The sequence below is a fragment of the Balaenoptera musculus genome, chromosome 3 (assembly GCF_009873245.2).
Source record: "Balaenoptera musculus isolate JJ_BM4_2016_0621 chromosome 3, mBalMus1.pri.v3, whole genome shotgun sequence".
NCBI classification, from domain to species: Eukaryota; Metazoa; Chordata; class Mammalia; order Artiodactyla; family Balaenopteridae; genus Balaenoptera; species Balaenoptera musculus.
This window is the reverse complement of record NC_045787.1, coordinates 165,139,422-165,155,427: the sequence shown is the minus strand read 5'-3', so window position 1 is coordinate 165,155,427 and position 16,006 is coordinate 165,139,422. Positions and strand designations below refer to the sequence as shown.

At 48.5% G+C, this 16,006-nt stretch overlaps 2 protein-coding genes across 5 annotated transcripts in view; one reads left to right on the top strand and one right to left on the bottom strand.

Annotated features, from left to right (window-relative positions):
- Positions 1-16,006, top strand: part of CERS4 (ceramide synthase 4) — a 32,878-nt gene that overhangs the window by 9,962 nt on the left and 6,910 nt on the right. The window contains exons 2-4 of one of the 4 annotated variants that reach the window (XM_036847763.1): positions 9,885-9,950; positions 15,249-15,336; positions 15,437-15,610. In XM_036847763.1, coding sequence (XP_036703658.1) covers positions 15,438-15,610 — 173 coding nt within the window. In that variant the 5' untranslated portion in view covers positions 9,885-9,950; positions 15,249-15,336; position 15,437. The remainder of the gene's footprint in view (positions 1-9,884; positions 9,951-15,248; positions 15,337-15,436; positions 15,611-16,006) is intronic. The other 3 variants (XM_036847762.1, XM_036847765.1, XM_036847761.1) reach the window with 3 other exon arrangements.
- CD320 (CD320 molecule) overlaps positions 14,465-16,006 on the bottom strand; it is a 35,679-nt gene continuing 34,137 nt past the window's right edge. Inside the window, exon 5 of the mRNA XM_036847767.1 lies at positions 14,465-15,121. Within this exon, the coding sequence (XP_036703662.1) occupies positions 15,015-15,121 (107 nt within the window). The 3' untranslated portion in view covers positions 14,465-15,014. The remainder of the gene's footprint in view (positions 15,122-16,006) is intronic.

Sequence of the window (16,006 nt, the reverse complement as noted above, 5' to 3'; positions counted from 1 at the left end):
GGGGCCTGTTTGCCAGCCAGAAGTGCCCCCTCTGAGCCCCTATTTCCTCTCATCAACCACCCCTTCATTGGAAACCTTTTCTTTTTTCTTGTACAAATATAGTTTTCTATTTAAAAATCCCCCTTGGGCTTCCCTGGTGGCACAGTGGTTAAGAATCCGCCTGCCAATGCAGGGGACACGGGTTCGAGCCCTGGTCTGGGAAGATCCCACGTGCCGCAGAGCAACTAAGCCCGTGCGCCACACCTACCGAGCCTGCACTCGAGAGCCCGCGAGCCACAACTGCTGAGCCCGCGTGCCACAACCACTGAAGACTGCACGCCTAGAGCCCATGCTCCGCAACAAGAGAAGCCACCGCAATGAGAAGCCCGTGCACCGCAACGAAGAGTAGCCCCCGCTTGCCGCAACTAGAGAAAGCCCGCATGCAGCAACGAAGACCCAATGCAAAAAAAAAAAGAAAAAAAAGTCGCCCTTAATATATGCACACACTGGAATATTATTCAGCCTTAAAAAGGAAGGAGATTCTGACACCTGCTACACCATGGATGAACCATGAGGATATGATGCTCGGTGAGATAAACCAGACACAGAAGGGAAATACTGTCTGATTCCACTCATAGGAGGTCTCTAGAGGAGTCAAGTCTGTAGAGACAGAAAGTAGGATGATGGGAGCTAGGGGCTGGGAGAGGGGGAAGCGGGGTTAGTGTTTAATGGGGTCAGAGTTTCAGTTCTGCAAGATGAAGAGAGTTCTGGAGATGGATGGTGGGAATGGTTGCCCAACAATGACTATACCTAATGCCACGGAACTGTACACTTAAAAAAAGGTTAGGATGGTAAATTTTTATGTTACGTGTATTTTACAATTTTTAAAAAAATTTGTCACCCTGAAACATACTTCTTGTAAAAGTCAGAGCACCACAAAACAAGCTGACCAGCACCGCCCTCCCTCACCCTCCTGATAGAATAACTCTCCTGAGTGTGGACCATATCCTCAGAGCACGCCAATTGCATGCATGTTGGATCTTTTGATATTGTCCCAAGGTCACTGAGACTCTGTACAATTTTTTTAAATTGTGATAAAATACACATAACCTAAACATTTACCATTTTAACCATTTTTAACCGCATGACTCAGTAGCGTTAAGTACGTTCACAACCTTGTGCAGTCACCACTGTCCACTTCCAGATGCACATTTTTATTTAATCTTTATTTTTTTTCTTCTCTCTTCTTCTGTTCGGTATTTTCTATTATCTCTCTCCAAACTAGTTAGCTCTGTCTTCTACAGTCTCCAATCAGCTATCAACCCCATGGTGGGAAAAAATTTTTTTTGCTTTTTCTCTGGATAAATAATGTTTTCTTCTTTTTTTTCCCTTGCACCATGTGTATTGCATTTTATTTATTTATTTTTTAAGGTATAGTTGATGTACAATATTGTATGTTTAAGGTGTACAACATAGTGATTCACAATTTTTAAAGGTTATACTCCATTTATTCTTATTATAAAATATTGGCTATGTTCCCTGTGTTGTACAGTATATCCTTGTAGCTTATTTATTTTATACATAGTAGTTTGTGCCTATTAATCCCCTACCCCTGTCTTGCCCCTCCCCCCTTCCCTCTTCCCACTGGTAACCACTAGTTTGTTCTCTATATCTGTGAGTCTGTTTCTTTTGTGTTATATTCACTAGCTTATTTTGTTTTTTTAGATTTCACATATAAGTGATATCATACAGCATTTGTCTTTGTCTGACTTACTTCACTAAGCATAATACCCTCCAAGTCCATCCATGTTGTTGCAAATGGCAAAATTTCATTCTTTTTCATGGCTGAGTCCACAGTGAATTTTTTACTTCAAGTATTGTATTTTTCAGTTTTAGAATCCCCATTTGGTGCATTTTTATAATTTCTGCTTCCCTGCTGAGGTTTCTTATTTGTTCATTCATTAGGAGGTACTTTTTCTTCACATCCTTGAACGTATTTATAATAGCTGCTTCAAAGTCCTTATCCGCTCATTCCAACATCTGGGTCGCCTCAAGGTCAGTCCCCATTAATTTCCTTCTTTCTTGACTATGGGTCATGTTTTCCTGTTTCTTCACATGTCAAGTAATTTTGGATTGGATTGTATGCTGGACATTGTGAAAGATAAATTGTAGACACTCTGGATTCTGTTGTGGTCCTCTGAAGAACATTGATTCTTTTTTTTTTTTTTCATAGGTAATTAAACAGTCTGGACTCAAGTTCCAAAGTCTGTTTTCCCTGTAGTGAGAGGCAGGTGTTATCTTACTTTCTTTTAGCTTTAGCCGGGCTGGTTGGAGTCTGCCTTGCACATGGTTTAAGGGTTAGCAAGAGACTTGCACAGCATTTTTGGATAGAATTTGGACTTTTTTTTTTTTTTTTTTTTTTTGGCTTTTTCCTTTCCTGCATGTTCTACTCCATTGTTGAACTGTTGTGGTCTCTTTGGGCTCTGTCTTCTCATTTTTCAATCTAGTTTCTATTTCCAGCAAATAACAGTGAAAAATGGGAAACTCGTCCCGTGCTGTTCCCTTATTGCAGGTATAGACTGCCCTCCAACTTCTACCTATCTTTGGTCACTCTCTAGAGCAGTACTGCCCAGTAGAATTTTCTGCAATGATGGAAATGTTCCATATCGACACCAATATGTGCCCAATATGGTAGCCACAAGCCACATTGGACTATTGAGTATAGAAATGTTGCTGATGCAACTGAAGAACAGAATTTTAAATTGTATTTAATTTTAACTAATTGAAATTTAAATGGCCACATGTGGCTAATGGATACCATATAGGGCATGGCAGCACCAGAGCTTTCAGGTAGTTTTTTAGTATGTAGTCCAGGGTTTATCATTGTTATCTCTGAGAGGGCCGGTCTGATGCAGCTAACTCCGCTATTACCAAAGACAGAACTTTTGGTGGTTTTCCATTTACCTGAGTTACCTATCAGGCCATTAGTGTCTGTCTGCATTTTGCTTTCATTTTCTTCCACTCAGTGATCCTCCCAAGTCCGTGAGCATAGCTTTTCCTCCTCCCCTCGTCCCAATTTGGTATTTTCTTAATTGAAAAAATTTTTTATTTGTGGTAAAACACATATAACAAAAAATTTATCATCTGGACCATTTGTAAGTGCACAGTTCAGTATCGTTAAGTATATTCACATTGTCGTGTAACCGATCTCCACGACTTTTTCATATTCCCCAAACAGAAACTCTGTCCCCATTAAATGCTTAACTCCCCACCCCCTCCACCAACCTCTGGCACCCATCATTCTACTTCCTGTCTCTATAAATTTGACTCCTCTAGGGACCTCCTATAAGTGGAATCAGACAGTATCTGTCTTTTTTTTTTTTAATTTATTTATTTTTGGCTGTGTTGGATCTTCGTTTCTGTGCGAGGGCTTTCTCTAGTTGCGGCGAGTGGGGGCCACTCTTCATCGCGGTGCGCGGGCCTCTCACTGTCGCGGCCTCTCTTGTTGCGGAGCACAGGCTCCAGACGCGCAGGCTCAGTAGTTGTGGCTCACGGGCCTAGTTGCCCCGCGGCATGTGGGATCTTCCCAGACCAGGGCTCGAACCCGTGTCCCCTGCATTGGCAGGCAGACTCTCAACCACTGCGCCACCAGGGAAGCCCAGTATCTGTCTTTTTGAGACTGGTTTATTTCACTGAGCATCATGTCCTCCAGATTTATCTGTATTGTATCTTCTCCTCCTTTTAAACGCTGATGTAATATTTCATAGTGTGGAATCCTGAGGTTTCTGTTCCCCAGCATTGGACATCCAGGTTTCTTCCAGTTCTCACTGGAAGGGAGGGAGGGAGGAACTCCAAAGGCACATAAGGAAATATGGGGGAGTGATGGATATATATATTCATTATCTTGATTGAGGTGATGATTTCCACCAGTAGGTACATATGTCAAATGCACTGAATCACGCACTTTAGACATGCATGGTTTTTGCATGTCGTTCAATAAAGTCGTGTTGGGTTTTTTTTTTTTTTTTTTTTCAACTGTAATAGCCCAAGCTCCCCTTACACTCCCATCTGTATGCTTTATCCCTCCCAGTCCCGTGCAGGTAACCTATCAGATCCTGCTGCCCCACCCCGGCTTGCCTCTGGGGCTGGACCTGCTCATTTCCCACCTCAAACTTCCAGAGACCTGCTCCCCTCTGCTCCCTCAGTCCTTCTTGAAACCTCCCTGACCGAACCCCCAACACACACCCACACTAGGTGATGCTGGGGACCCCAGAGTTCTCTTCCTGGTCTGACCCTCCCAGTCTGGTAGTGGGAGAGACTCAGCTCTCTAAGCTCCCTGGGGCCAGCCAGGGCTGAACAGAAGCTTTGAAGAAAGACCTAGGGTGGGGTGGGGCAGGGCTAGGGAGGGAGCTCTGCTTCCTTAGGGTGGGAAGGGTAGAAAAGGCCTCTTAAGGAGGGAATTGAATCTGACCCAGGTCTTCAAGACTAGTAAGAACTGGCACAGTGAAGGGGGTGTGGGCACTTCCGGAAGAAGGCACCACCTATGTAAAGGCCTGGACTGCTGGGGGATGCTCTGGGAATCCTAGCACCTGGCTGTGGGGTAGTGCAGGAGTTATAGGAGGGAGGGAGCAGATTCCAGGGGGTTGGGGACCCCACTGTCAGCCCCCAAGCAGCTGCAAAGCAACCCTCATGGCCCCACTGTTGGTTGCTTTATTGGGGGGCGATAGGAGGCTGCATCACCAAGGGGTGGTTCTGAGAAGGTGCAGCCAGGGGAGCTGGCGGTGCAGGCTGTGGCGAGGAGGGGTGGCCAGTGGGCTGGGGATTCCGGGGGACATGGCCTGGCTCACCCAGACCCCTTAGTCTGCCCGGGACAGGGTTGGGGGGGGTGGTATAGATGTTAAGAAAGCAAAGTTCAATCATGTGTGAGCTTCTGGGGCCCTGAAAAGGCTCTGGGGCAGCTTAGGGGTGGTGGTGGTGTAGGACCTTGCTCCTTGGGAAACCTTGATAGGCAGAGACAGGCCTGTGAGCCCTGAGCTTACTGGTGGGCAGAGCAACCCCCTCCCCACCCTGGAGAGCTTCTAGCCCTGACTCACTCCCTTGTTGGCTGGGTGACCTGCATCCAGCTGCTTCTTGCTTTGAGCCTCTGGCTTCCCAGTTCTGAAACAAGGAGGCAGTGGACCTACACCATGGGGTTCAAGCTAACCTTGCCTAATAAAGAAGGTGGTTTCTTTTTCTAGAAAGTTTGACCACCTGAGCCAGAGTCCTCCCATCCACCCATCTGTCCATGTGTCTGTTCTACCTGCTTTTTCATCCACTTAGCAAACATTTAGTTGGTACTTACCATCGTCCTGGGCCCTGAGGATACAGCAGTGACTAAACAACATTCTTGCCTTCATGAGGCTTATGTCTTGGGATGAGGCAGACAAACAAGTGAATAAGAAAACTGATCAAGTGGGGTGAGGGGGCTGAAGCAACAAAATAGGGTAAGAAGATGGTATAATATGGTGGCTTCTTTGGTAGTGACCTGAGAAGACTTCCTGAGGAGGTAATACTGAACTGAGATGTGAATGATGAGACAGAGGTTGTGTGGGAGGTCAGCACATGCAAAGGCCCTGAAGCAGGAATGAGCTTGGTGGGTTGGACACAGCACATGCAAAGGCCCTGGGGCAGGAATGAGCTTGGTGAATTGGAATCCCATCAAGCAGCCATTACAGTAAATTGAGCTAGTGCGGTGGAGGTGGGGGGATACTAACAGGGCCAGAGTGTGGAGGGCAGGAGTGTGTCTAAGTATGAGGGGCTGAGGCGAGGCAGAGCCCTGGACCTGGGGCCCTCCTTAGGGTCCTTGAAGGTGGTTTCTCCTGGACTGGCTGCATCTCTGGTCATTAGCACCCCGCAGGGACCCTGCTCAGAGATGCCAGAGTGGAGGAGCCAGGGCCCAGTGCAGGGGTGGCTGTGGTTATCTACAAATAACCCCCACTTAGTCCATCATGTGTTCCCTGCCTGGGCCTCCAGCCGAAGGAGTCAGGTGACCCCGGGCAGCAGGCCAGTCTGCAGGGGCCGGGTGAGTGTGTATGAGTGTGTCTGTTCTTCCCTGGGCAACCCAGACATCTGGAGTATGAATTGATTTCCTTTTTCACAACCCGGGCAAGTTCTACATTTCCAGCTAGACTTAAAATAAAACCAACCTTTGTGCACAGCCCTGCTGTGCTGGGCGGTGCTGGGGCCTTTGGGGGTTCAGGGGAGTGACAGGGATCCTGTACTCATCCTCTCCCTCCACGTGTCAGCACAAAGCCCTGCTCTCTCTCTCTCTCTCCCCCAATCTGGGGATATTTTTAGCCACTAAGAAGGATTATCAGAGTCTGGCTCCCAGGTGGCAGGGGCAGGGCTGGGAGTGGGACCAAAGTGCCTTCAAGAAGCAGCCGGGCTGGGGGACCGGGCTGGGGAGAGGGGGCAGGGTGCGGTGAGGAGGAGGAAGCCTCAGGCTGGTTAGGCTAGACCGGCCACCCATTTGGCGATTCTCCACATGACCCCTCAGCAGCCCTGGGTGAGCCAGCGCAAGCTCATTCATTCGCTACAGCTTTAAGGAAAGGCTGCAGAGGCCGGGGTGGGCGCTGGGGGAGGGGCGGTGGGGTGTGTGTCCAGGAAGAACCACCCAGAACCTGCGCAGACCAGCACCCTCCTTTCCAGACTGCTCCCCATCCCCACCTCCTCTCTACTGCTAATAGTAACTGTGTTTTACTTAGTGCTCACTCCACCCCAGGCATTATTCCCAATCCCCTCCGTGTGGAGGCAGGGGGGCATTGTTATTCCCATTTTACAGATGAGGGAACTGAAACACCAGTGGCAAGGTCCATGACAAGGTCAACGATGGGTAAATTGCAGGAATCAAATCCATTGCAACAGCAGCGTGGAGCATTTACAAACTGCTCAGCTTCCTGAGCCCCCACAACGGTGCAGTAAAGCAGAAGATCTGGCTGTACCCATTTTTCAGATGGGTCAGCTGAGGCCCAAGGAGGCAGAGTGTCATAGGGAATGAGCAGAGGAGCCGGGGTCCAAAAGAGGAAAAATGAAGGTTGAGGAGGAGTGCCTCCCTGACCCTCGTTCCCGCCTGCTCGTCGGGAGGAAGGCATCTGTCAGGGGCAGGAGTGGAAGAGAAGTTTGAACCTTGCTGGCCATGGATGCCTGGTTACAGCCGTACCTGAGCCCCTTCTGTGTGCCAGACACTGCCCACGTGCTCCACATGCAGGCTCACTGGCCTGCTCGACCACAATGCAAGGAAATGGGTGACTTCTCAAACCTCAGAGTCTCTTCTTTATCAAGAGGGTAAAGGGGGTGGACAAACAGACGGACACAGGTTAGAGAAAGGGTAGGAGGTCCAAGGCCAAGACCTCTGCAGTTAGGGTGTGTCAGTCTGAAGCCCCCTTGGAAGGCTCGCAGGTTTGGAAAGTGCATTTCTGTTTCCCCTTCTGACTTGGGGACCAGAAAGGGCGATGCCTGCTTCAGCTGAGGGGACTGGGGTTTGAGACTGGTCATGCTTCCTTCCTTTTCCACCCTGCCCCCAACCAAAAAGACTGCCTGGCCAGCTTCCAATGTCACAGTGAATGAGGCAGAGCTGGCAGAGGGTGCTTTAACTGGATCTGAAGTAGGGGCAATCGGGAGGTGCCTCCAGGAGGAAGTGGCAACTGAACTGGGTTTTGAAGGATGCATAGGAGTTTGCCAGACAGACATGAGGGCTGAGACCTTGCCAGCTTTCCCCACCATTTTATGTCCTCAGCACCCAGCATGGGACAATAAATATTAGATGAGCATTCTAGGCAGAGGACAGCATTTGTAAAGGCTGGGGTGTGTGAAATCATACAGTGTTTGTGATTGTATCAGAGCATGTCAAACAGTGAATAGTGGGCTTTGAGGCTGGGGACATGGGCAGAGGCCTGGGATTACGAGATGCCATCGCTCTTGTGTGTTCTCCCTTGTCCCCAAAGCTCATCATGACATGCTAGCACCATGGCTGTGGTGGACCCGATCTTGGGTGGGGGGAAGAACATGGGGCTGGGGGCTTGGACCCCTGGGTTCTGGCTCCAGCTCTAGCTGGCTGGGGGCCTTCCCAGGATGCCCAGCCCACTTACATCTGCACTGGGCATCTGCACAGCCCACTTATATCTCTAGCTGGCTGGGGGTCTTCAGATGGGTGGGAGGGCCCCTCAGGAGAAGGCTATAGATGCCCTGGGGTGGGTGTGGCTCCTGCTAGGAGGCTGTGGAGAGTGAGGCCAGGAATTCCGGGCTGGGTGTGTGCAGTTATGCCCCAGTGGGTGCATGGGATCAAGCGAAATTTGCCTGTTAGTGAAGTTGGTTTCTTTTTTTTTTAAACCATTTTTTAAAAATTGAAATATAGTTAATTTACAATGTTGTGTTACTTTCAGGTGTACAGCACAGTGATTCAGTTATGTGTGTGTGTGTGCGTGTGTGTGTGTATATTTTTTTTTTCAGACTGTTTTCCATTATAGGTTATTACAAGATACTGAGTATAGTTCCCTGTGCTATACAGTAGGTCCTTGTTGTTTATCATTTTATATGTAGTAGTGTGTATATATTAATCCCAGACTCCTAATTTATCTCTTTTTAGAGAGATCAACCACCTGGGCAGAAGTTCTCCCATCCACCTGTCCAACTGTCTATTCTGTCTGGGCCTTCTGAGCCTTGTGAGTCTAAACTAGCCACTGTCACATGCCTGTCTTCTTTTTTTTTTAAACATTTTTTAAACTATCTATTTGCAGATGATATAGTCTTTTTTTTCTTTATTTTTTTTGGCTGTATCAGGTCTTAGTTGCGGCACACGGGATCTTCGTTGAGGCAGGCGGGATCTTTTCATTGCGGCCCAAGGGCTCTTGTTGTGGCGCGGGCTTCTCTCTAGGTGTGGCATGTGGGCTCCAGAGCGCGTGGGCTTTGTAGTTTGCGGCACGCGGGCTCTCTCGTTGAGGCGCCCAAGCTCAGTAGTTGTGGCACACGGGCTTAGTTGCCCCGTGGCATGTGGGAATCTTAGTTCCCTGACCGGGGATCAAACCCGCGTCCCCTGCATTGGAAGGCGGATTCTTTACCACTGGACCACCAGGGAAGTCCCCACACACCTGTCTTAAAGAAAAATGCACAACAGGAGAGCTGTGAGTTTACGTTTTGTTGGGTCTTTACTGAGGACTATAGCCCTGAAGAAGGCCACTCAGTAGCTCTGAGTAAACAGCTCCAAAGAGGTAGGGGAGTAGGCAGAATGTATATGAATTTTTCTGGCTAGGAAATGCATGTAGTCAAGCATACATCTTGGGCAAGAATGACTGCCAATCACAAGGAGCAGATATCTCAGGTTAATGATGTTCGTGCTCGTCTGTGTGTGGGAAGATACACGAATCTGAGGTCTTTGAAATTCTTCCTGCTGTGCGTCTGAACTATCCAGGGACCCTTTGATCCAAAGCACAAAAGGCCTCGTCGTGTTTTTTTTCCATCCTGAATTCCCCTCACGGCTCACTGCCTGTGGGTCACAATTTAACCCTTTGTATAACTGGATAGTGAGCGGCACTCTTTCTTCCTTTTTTGGTTCGTTCGTTTGTTTGACACTTTTGCCCATTTGTCAGGCTGCTGCCTTTTGGTGTCCCCCCCCCCCTCCCCCGACGCTGGAGTATCCAGTGGTGGCGGCTACTGCTAATCACTTCAATGATGCCTGAACCTGGACGCCATAAGGCGTGGTCTGTGGGCTGTTCCCTCATCTACACCCCTTCCCTGGGGGATTCCATCCATCCCCCGCCCCAGCCCTGGAGGAGCTTCTTGTCACCAAACCCAACTCCTGCCCCCAGATCCACTGTCGATGGAAAAAAAATGCACAACCAAAAAGTTGAGAATTATGTTTTATTCTGCAGACATTCTGAGGACTTCAAGCCCAGGAAACAGCCTCTCAGGTAGCTCTAAGGAACTGCTCCAAAGAGGTAAGGAAGGAGCCCGGATATATACAGGGGTTTTTGCAACAAAGACCAGGTAGTCAGAACATCAAAAGATTACTGTTCATTGAAAGAAAACCAGGTAGCTCAAGTTAAGGAATTCAGGGCTTTTCTCTGTATGGGAAGGTGCAAGAATCTGGGCTTACTGAATTCGTTTCTTTGATATGCACCTCAGCTATCTGGGCCAGTAATCTGTGCTTTCTCATCCTGAATCTCCTCGGGGTGCACTTGTCAGGGGTGGGTATAGCTAGATGGCGGGCATCCTGTTTCCATCCTGAGTTCCCTCAGGACTCACCATGGGGGGAGGGGGGACAGAGCTGTAATGTGGTGGCTTGTTGGCTGCAACATCCTTTGCTTACTCATATAGCAGGCAATATTTTTTCATTGACACATCCCCGTGGATTTAAACATTAGGCACACGATGATTGACAGTCCACCTTCCCCCCACTTGTCCAACACCAAACCCACCTCCTGCCCCCAAATCCATTCACCATCCTGGTTCACCCAGTTCCTCAGACTCTGAGAATTTTTCTTTTTCTGTATTTGACTTGTGATATTGTGATTTATAATGAGAAGTAGATATTTGGCCTTCCTCGGTTCCTGGCACAGAGCTTTTAAAACCCTGAGAATTTCCTAAGTGATAAGAGGAATAAAGGTACCTTTTGTTATGTTAATGAGATGACTTTTGGAAAGCCCCCCACTCAGGTCACCTAAGGATGGGACTGGTTGCCAGGGGAACCAACCTCTTGATGAGAGGGTTGGAACTTTCATTCCCACCCCTGGACCTCCAGTGGCCAAGGATTTAATTACTACGACTATGTAATGAAGCCGCCATAAAAACCCTTAAGGATGGGGGTTCAGAAAGCTTCCAGGTTGATGAACGCAAGGAGATTTGTGGAGATGTGCGGGGACTGGTGCATCTGGGGAGGGCGTGGAAGCTCCGCCCCCTTCCCCGATACCTTGCCCTATGATTCTTTCCATCTGGCTATTCCTGAGTTATATATCCTTTTATAATAAATCGGTCATCTAGGAAGAAAACTGTTTGTGTCCTGTGAGCTGCTGTAGAAAATTAATCGAACCAAGGAGGGCTGGTGGGGACCTCCATCTATGGCCAGTTGGTCAGAAGCAAAGGTGACAGTCTGGACTTGTGCTTGGCGTCTGAAGTGGGGTGGGTACAGCCTTGTGGGACTGAGCCCTCAACCGGTGTATCTCCAGGTAGATGGTGTCAGAGTTGAGTTGAATTGTAGGATACACAGCTGGTGTCAGAGGTGGTGTGGGGAAAAATACCCACCTGTCGGAATTGAAATCAGAATCATCGACTTTTTTTTTTTTTTTAATTTTTTTTTTTTTTAACTTTGGGTTTATTTATTTATTTATTTTTATGGCTGTGTTGGGTCTTTGTTTCTGTGTGAGGGCTTTCTCTAGTTGTGGCAAGTGGGGACCATTCTTCATCGCGGTGCGCGGGCCTCTCACTATCGCGGCCGCTCTTGTTGCGGAGCACAGGCTCCAGACGCGCAGGCTCAGTAATTGTGGCTCACGGGCCCAGTCGCTCCGCGGCATGTGGGATCCTCCCAGACCAGGGCTCGAACCCGTATTCTGTGCATTGGCAGGCAGATTCTCAACCACTGCGCCACCAGGGAAGCCCTCGACTTTTTTTTTTTAACGTATTTTATTGAAGTATAGTTGCTTTACAATGTTGTGTCAATTTCTGCTGTAAAGCAAAGTGATTCAGTTATATATATATATACACATTCTTTTTCATATTCTCTTCCATTATGGTTTATCACAGGACATTGAATATAGTTCCCTATGCTATACAGTAGCACCTTGTTGTTTATCCATTCTATATATAATAGTTTGTATCTGCTAACCCCAAACTCCCACTGCATCCCTCCCCCACCCTGCCTCCCCTTGGCAACCACAAGCCTGTTCTCTATGTCTGTGAGTCTGTTTCATAGATGAGTTCATTCGTGTCATATTTTAGTAGAATCATAGACTTTTTCAAGGCAAACATTTTAATCTGCACAGAGAAAGGGCCCACAACATAGATGCACAACTCAGTGAATTTTCTCAATAATAATGCTCCCTTAATGATGTCTACATCCTAATCCTGGAACCTGGGGATACGCTACCTAACGTGGCAAAGGGAAACTGAGATTGCAGATGGAATTAAGGTTGCTGATCGGCTGACCTTGAGATGGGGGGAAGGATCCTGGATTATCTGGGTGAGCCCCCATTCTGGCCTCCAAGGCCACTTCCTGTATGGCAACCAACAGCCCCCCCCCCACCCTGCTTGCCATCTCACCTAAAATAAAAACACGGGCCATAGAACTCCCAGACTGCACGAAATGGAGTGTAAGATGGTACAGCCACCCCAGAACACAGTTTGGCGGTTGCTTATGAAGGAAAACATGCAGAATGACCCAGCAATTCCACTCCTCCGGATGGACCCAGGAGACAGGAAAACTTCTGTTCACACAAGACTCGGATGTGAATGTTCTGAACAGCTTTGCTCATAATTCCGCAACGCTGAATGCATCCCAAATACCCATCAACGAGCAAATGACAACCAATCGTGGTACATTCATTTGGTACCAAAGATTCGGGAATAAGAAAAAAAGAAGCTCGGGACTTCCCTGGTGGTCCAGTGGTTAAGAATCCACCTTCCAATGCAGGGGACGCGGGTTCGATCCCTGGTCGGGGAACTAAGATCCCACATGCTGCAGGGCAACTAAGCCCGCACGCCACAACTGCTGAGCCCCAGTGTGTGCGCTCTAGAGCCCACACGCCACAACTAGAGGGAAGCCCGCATGCCGCAACTAAGACCTGGCGCAGCCAAATAAATAAATAAATTTTTTTTTTGAAAAAAAAAAAGAAAGAAGGAAGCTACTGATCTTGGAACAATAGGGATGAATCTCAAAAATATTACACAAGTGAAAGAAGCTAGACACAAAGACGGGGTTTGTGATTCCATTTATATGAAGCTCTGGAACAGACAAAAGTAATCCCTGATGGAAAAAAAACTGGAGCAGACGTTACCTTTGGACAGTAGAGATGGAGGCTGAGTGGGAAGGGGCCCAAGAGAGAACCTTGTGGAGGGATGGGAATGTTTGTGGCCGGAGGTTGGTTTACACAGGTGCGTGTATTTGTCAAAACTCAGCAACTGTACAGTTAACATGAATGCATTTTGCTCTAGTAAATTTTACCTTGAAAGAAAAAAAAAAACACGTAAGTCAATATCGAACTCTAGTTAATGATCTGCATGCTGAAAATATTTAGGGGTGATGTGACTTGATGTCTGCTGCTTTTTAAAATTTTTTTCTTGAAATATAGTTGATGTACAATGTTGTGTTAGTTTCAGCTGTACAGCAAAGTGATTCAGTTATACATATATATATATACACATATATATATATATATATTTATTTTTTAGATTCTTTTCCATTATAGGTTATTACAAGATATTGAGTATAGTTCCCTGTGCTATACAGTAGGTCCTCGTTGATTATCTATTTTATATATAATAGTGTGTATATTTTAATCCCAAACTCCTAATTTATCCCTCCCCCCCCCACCCCAGCTGCTTATTTTGAAATGCACCGAGAAATGCACTGGTGGGTGGATAGAGGGATGGATGGATACATGGGCAGATGTGTGATGAAGCAATAGACCAAAACGTGAATGGGAGAGTCTGGTGGTGGGTATATAGATGTTCACTGTAAATTCACCTTTTCTGTAGGTTTGAAATTTTTCATCATAAAATGTTGGAGGAAATCATCCAAATTCCACAGGCCCTGCATGATGTGCCCCGTCCCCTCCCTGCCCTCCCCTCCTCCCTCTCTCCCCTTGCTGACTCTGCTCCAGCCACACAGGAATCCTTACTGGTCCCCCAACACTCAGTTCTACTCAGTCCTGCCTCAGGGCCTTTGTACCTGCTGCTCATTTCTCTGGAAAGCCCCTCCCAGCCCCCTTCGCAGCACCACTACCTTCTTCTGCACAAACCCAGGCCCTCCTCATCTCTAGGTCTCAGCTCAGATGGTGTATGAGCTGAGACCTAGCTCAGACCTTCCTTGATAAATCGCACCACCCTGTTTATTTTCTACCAGGCCCATCACACTGTGTTATCTCATTTATTTATGAATCTGTTTACTTGCGTTTTGGTTGCCTCCCCCTGCTGGGCTGTGAGCTTCATGGTGACAGGAATGTGTCTGCTTTGTTCCCTGCTTGTGTCCCCAACATCCAGCCCCAGGCTGGCATGTACAAGGCACTCAGAGAATATCTTGTGGATGGATGGATGGACAGATGGATGGACAGATGGCTGTACGCATAGATGTACAGGTGGGCAGGCAGATGGCTGGATGGATGAACTGACGAATAGGTGGATGGATGGACGGATGGATGGATGAGCAGATGGACAGTGGGTGGGTGGATGGATGGATGGACAGACAGACAGACAGGTGGGTAGATGGATGTATGGATAGGCGGATGGATGGGCGGATGGATGGATGGGAAGATGGAAAGGTAGGTGGGTGGACGGATAGACGAGTGGATGGGTGGGTGGATGGATAGATGGCAGGCTGGCTGGCTGGGTAGGTGTACAGCTGGGCAAGCAGACGATATGGCTGAGTGGATGAACAGATGAATAGGTGGATTGATGAACAGATGAGTAGATGGAGACTGTGGGTGGGTGGATGGATGGATGGATGGACAAACAAATGAATGAACAAACTTTGCAAGCGGGGACCAGTGTGGGGTTGGGGCACTTGTCTTAAATCTTGGGAACAGGAGAAGCTATTCGGGCTCATCAGGACAGCTGGGCCCCACTGCAGCTCCCCAGCAGCTGTTGGTGGAAAGTTGGCCCACCTCGACCACTGCTTCATTATCTGGCAGCAAGCTCGATCACGCAGTAGGCTCTCTTGCCCAGCTGCAGCCGGGCTCTTGGGATAGCGAGCGAGATAGCCGACATTCGCACCTCAAGGGGAGTCCATGTGTGAATGGTTGGCCAGGGAGAGAATTGTGGATTTCCTTAAATCCTTCATCTTTGGGCTGTTATCAGAGGCACCTTCCCACAGTGGCAGAAAACCTTCCCGGACATTTTGAGAACTCAAGTTCGTGACCCCGATCAGCCACTCCCTTGATGCTGGCCGTTGTTCTCACGTCTGTAGAGTACAGAATAATAACTACTGTCATGAGCTATATTTAAGAGTCAGTAAGCACTGGGCTAAGCACTTTGTGTGCCGTATCAGGCCTGGCTGAGAGGTGGGTATTACTGTCCCTGTTTTCCAGATGAACTTGAGATTCAGAGAGGTCAAGTCATTTGCCTGAGGACACCCAGCCCAAGTCTATCCTTAACACCGGCTCTAATAAACTTCAGGTTGCTAGGCGCTGGGGGGTGTGAGGGCGAGGTACTGGGCCCTCCCACTCTACCCGTCCTGTGTGCCGAGTTCTCCATTAACTGGACCCTGTGTCCACAGTATGTGGTCCAGCCTGAATGAGTGGCTATGGCAGGAGAGGTTCTGGCTACCACCCAACAACTCGTGGGCTGTACTGGAGGACCGCGATGGCCTGGTCTACGCCCACCCCCAGGACATGCTGATGGCCCTGCCCCTGGCTCTGGCCCTGGTGGCCGTGCGCTTCACCTTCGAGAGGTGAGTGTCCGCTGTGCCCTGGCAGGTTGACCCCGTCATCGCTCGTGTGTGCACAGCACCCGTCCTGTTCTCTCCCATCTGTGTGATTTCATCCTCATGTGTCCCCGGACGGAGCCTGGCTTTGAGTCAGAGTGCTTTTTTGGGCTCCATCCTGCCCCCAGCTGCCGCCACCCCCACTCCGATGGTCTCTGATGCCTGGAATGCTGGCTGCAGCTCAGGTCTGGGTGTGCCAGCATCTTCAGAAAACAAGTGGGGGCCCTGGAGGGGATGTGCCTGCTTTGCTGACCTAGGATGGGTCTGCAGAGGGCAGTGAGTAAGCGAAGAAACTCCTGCCCACTCCCTCCTCCCTCTGTCCTGTGTGGGCACCTCTCCCCCACCCCCACCTCCTGCCCTCTC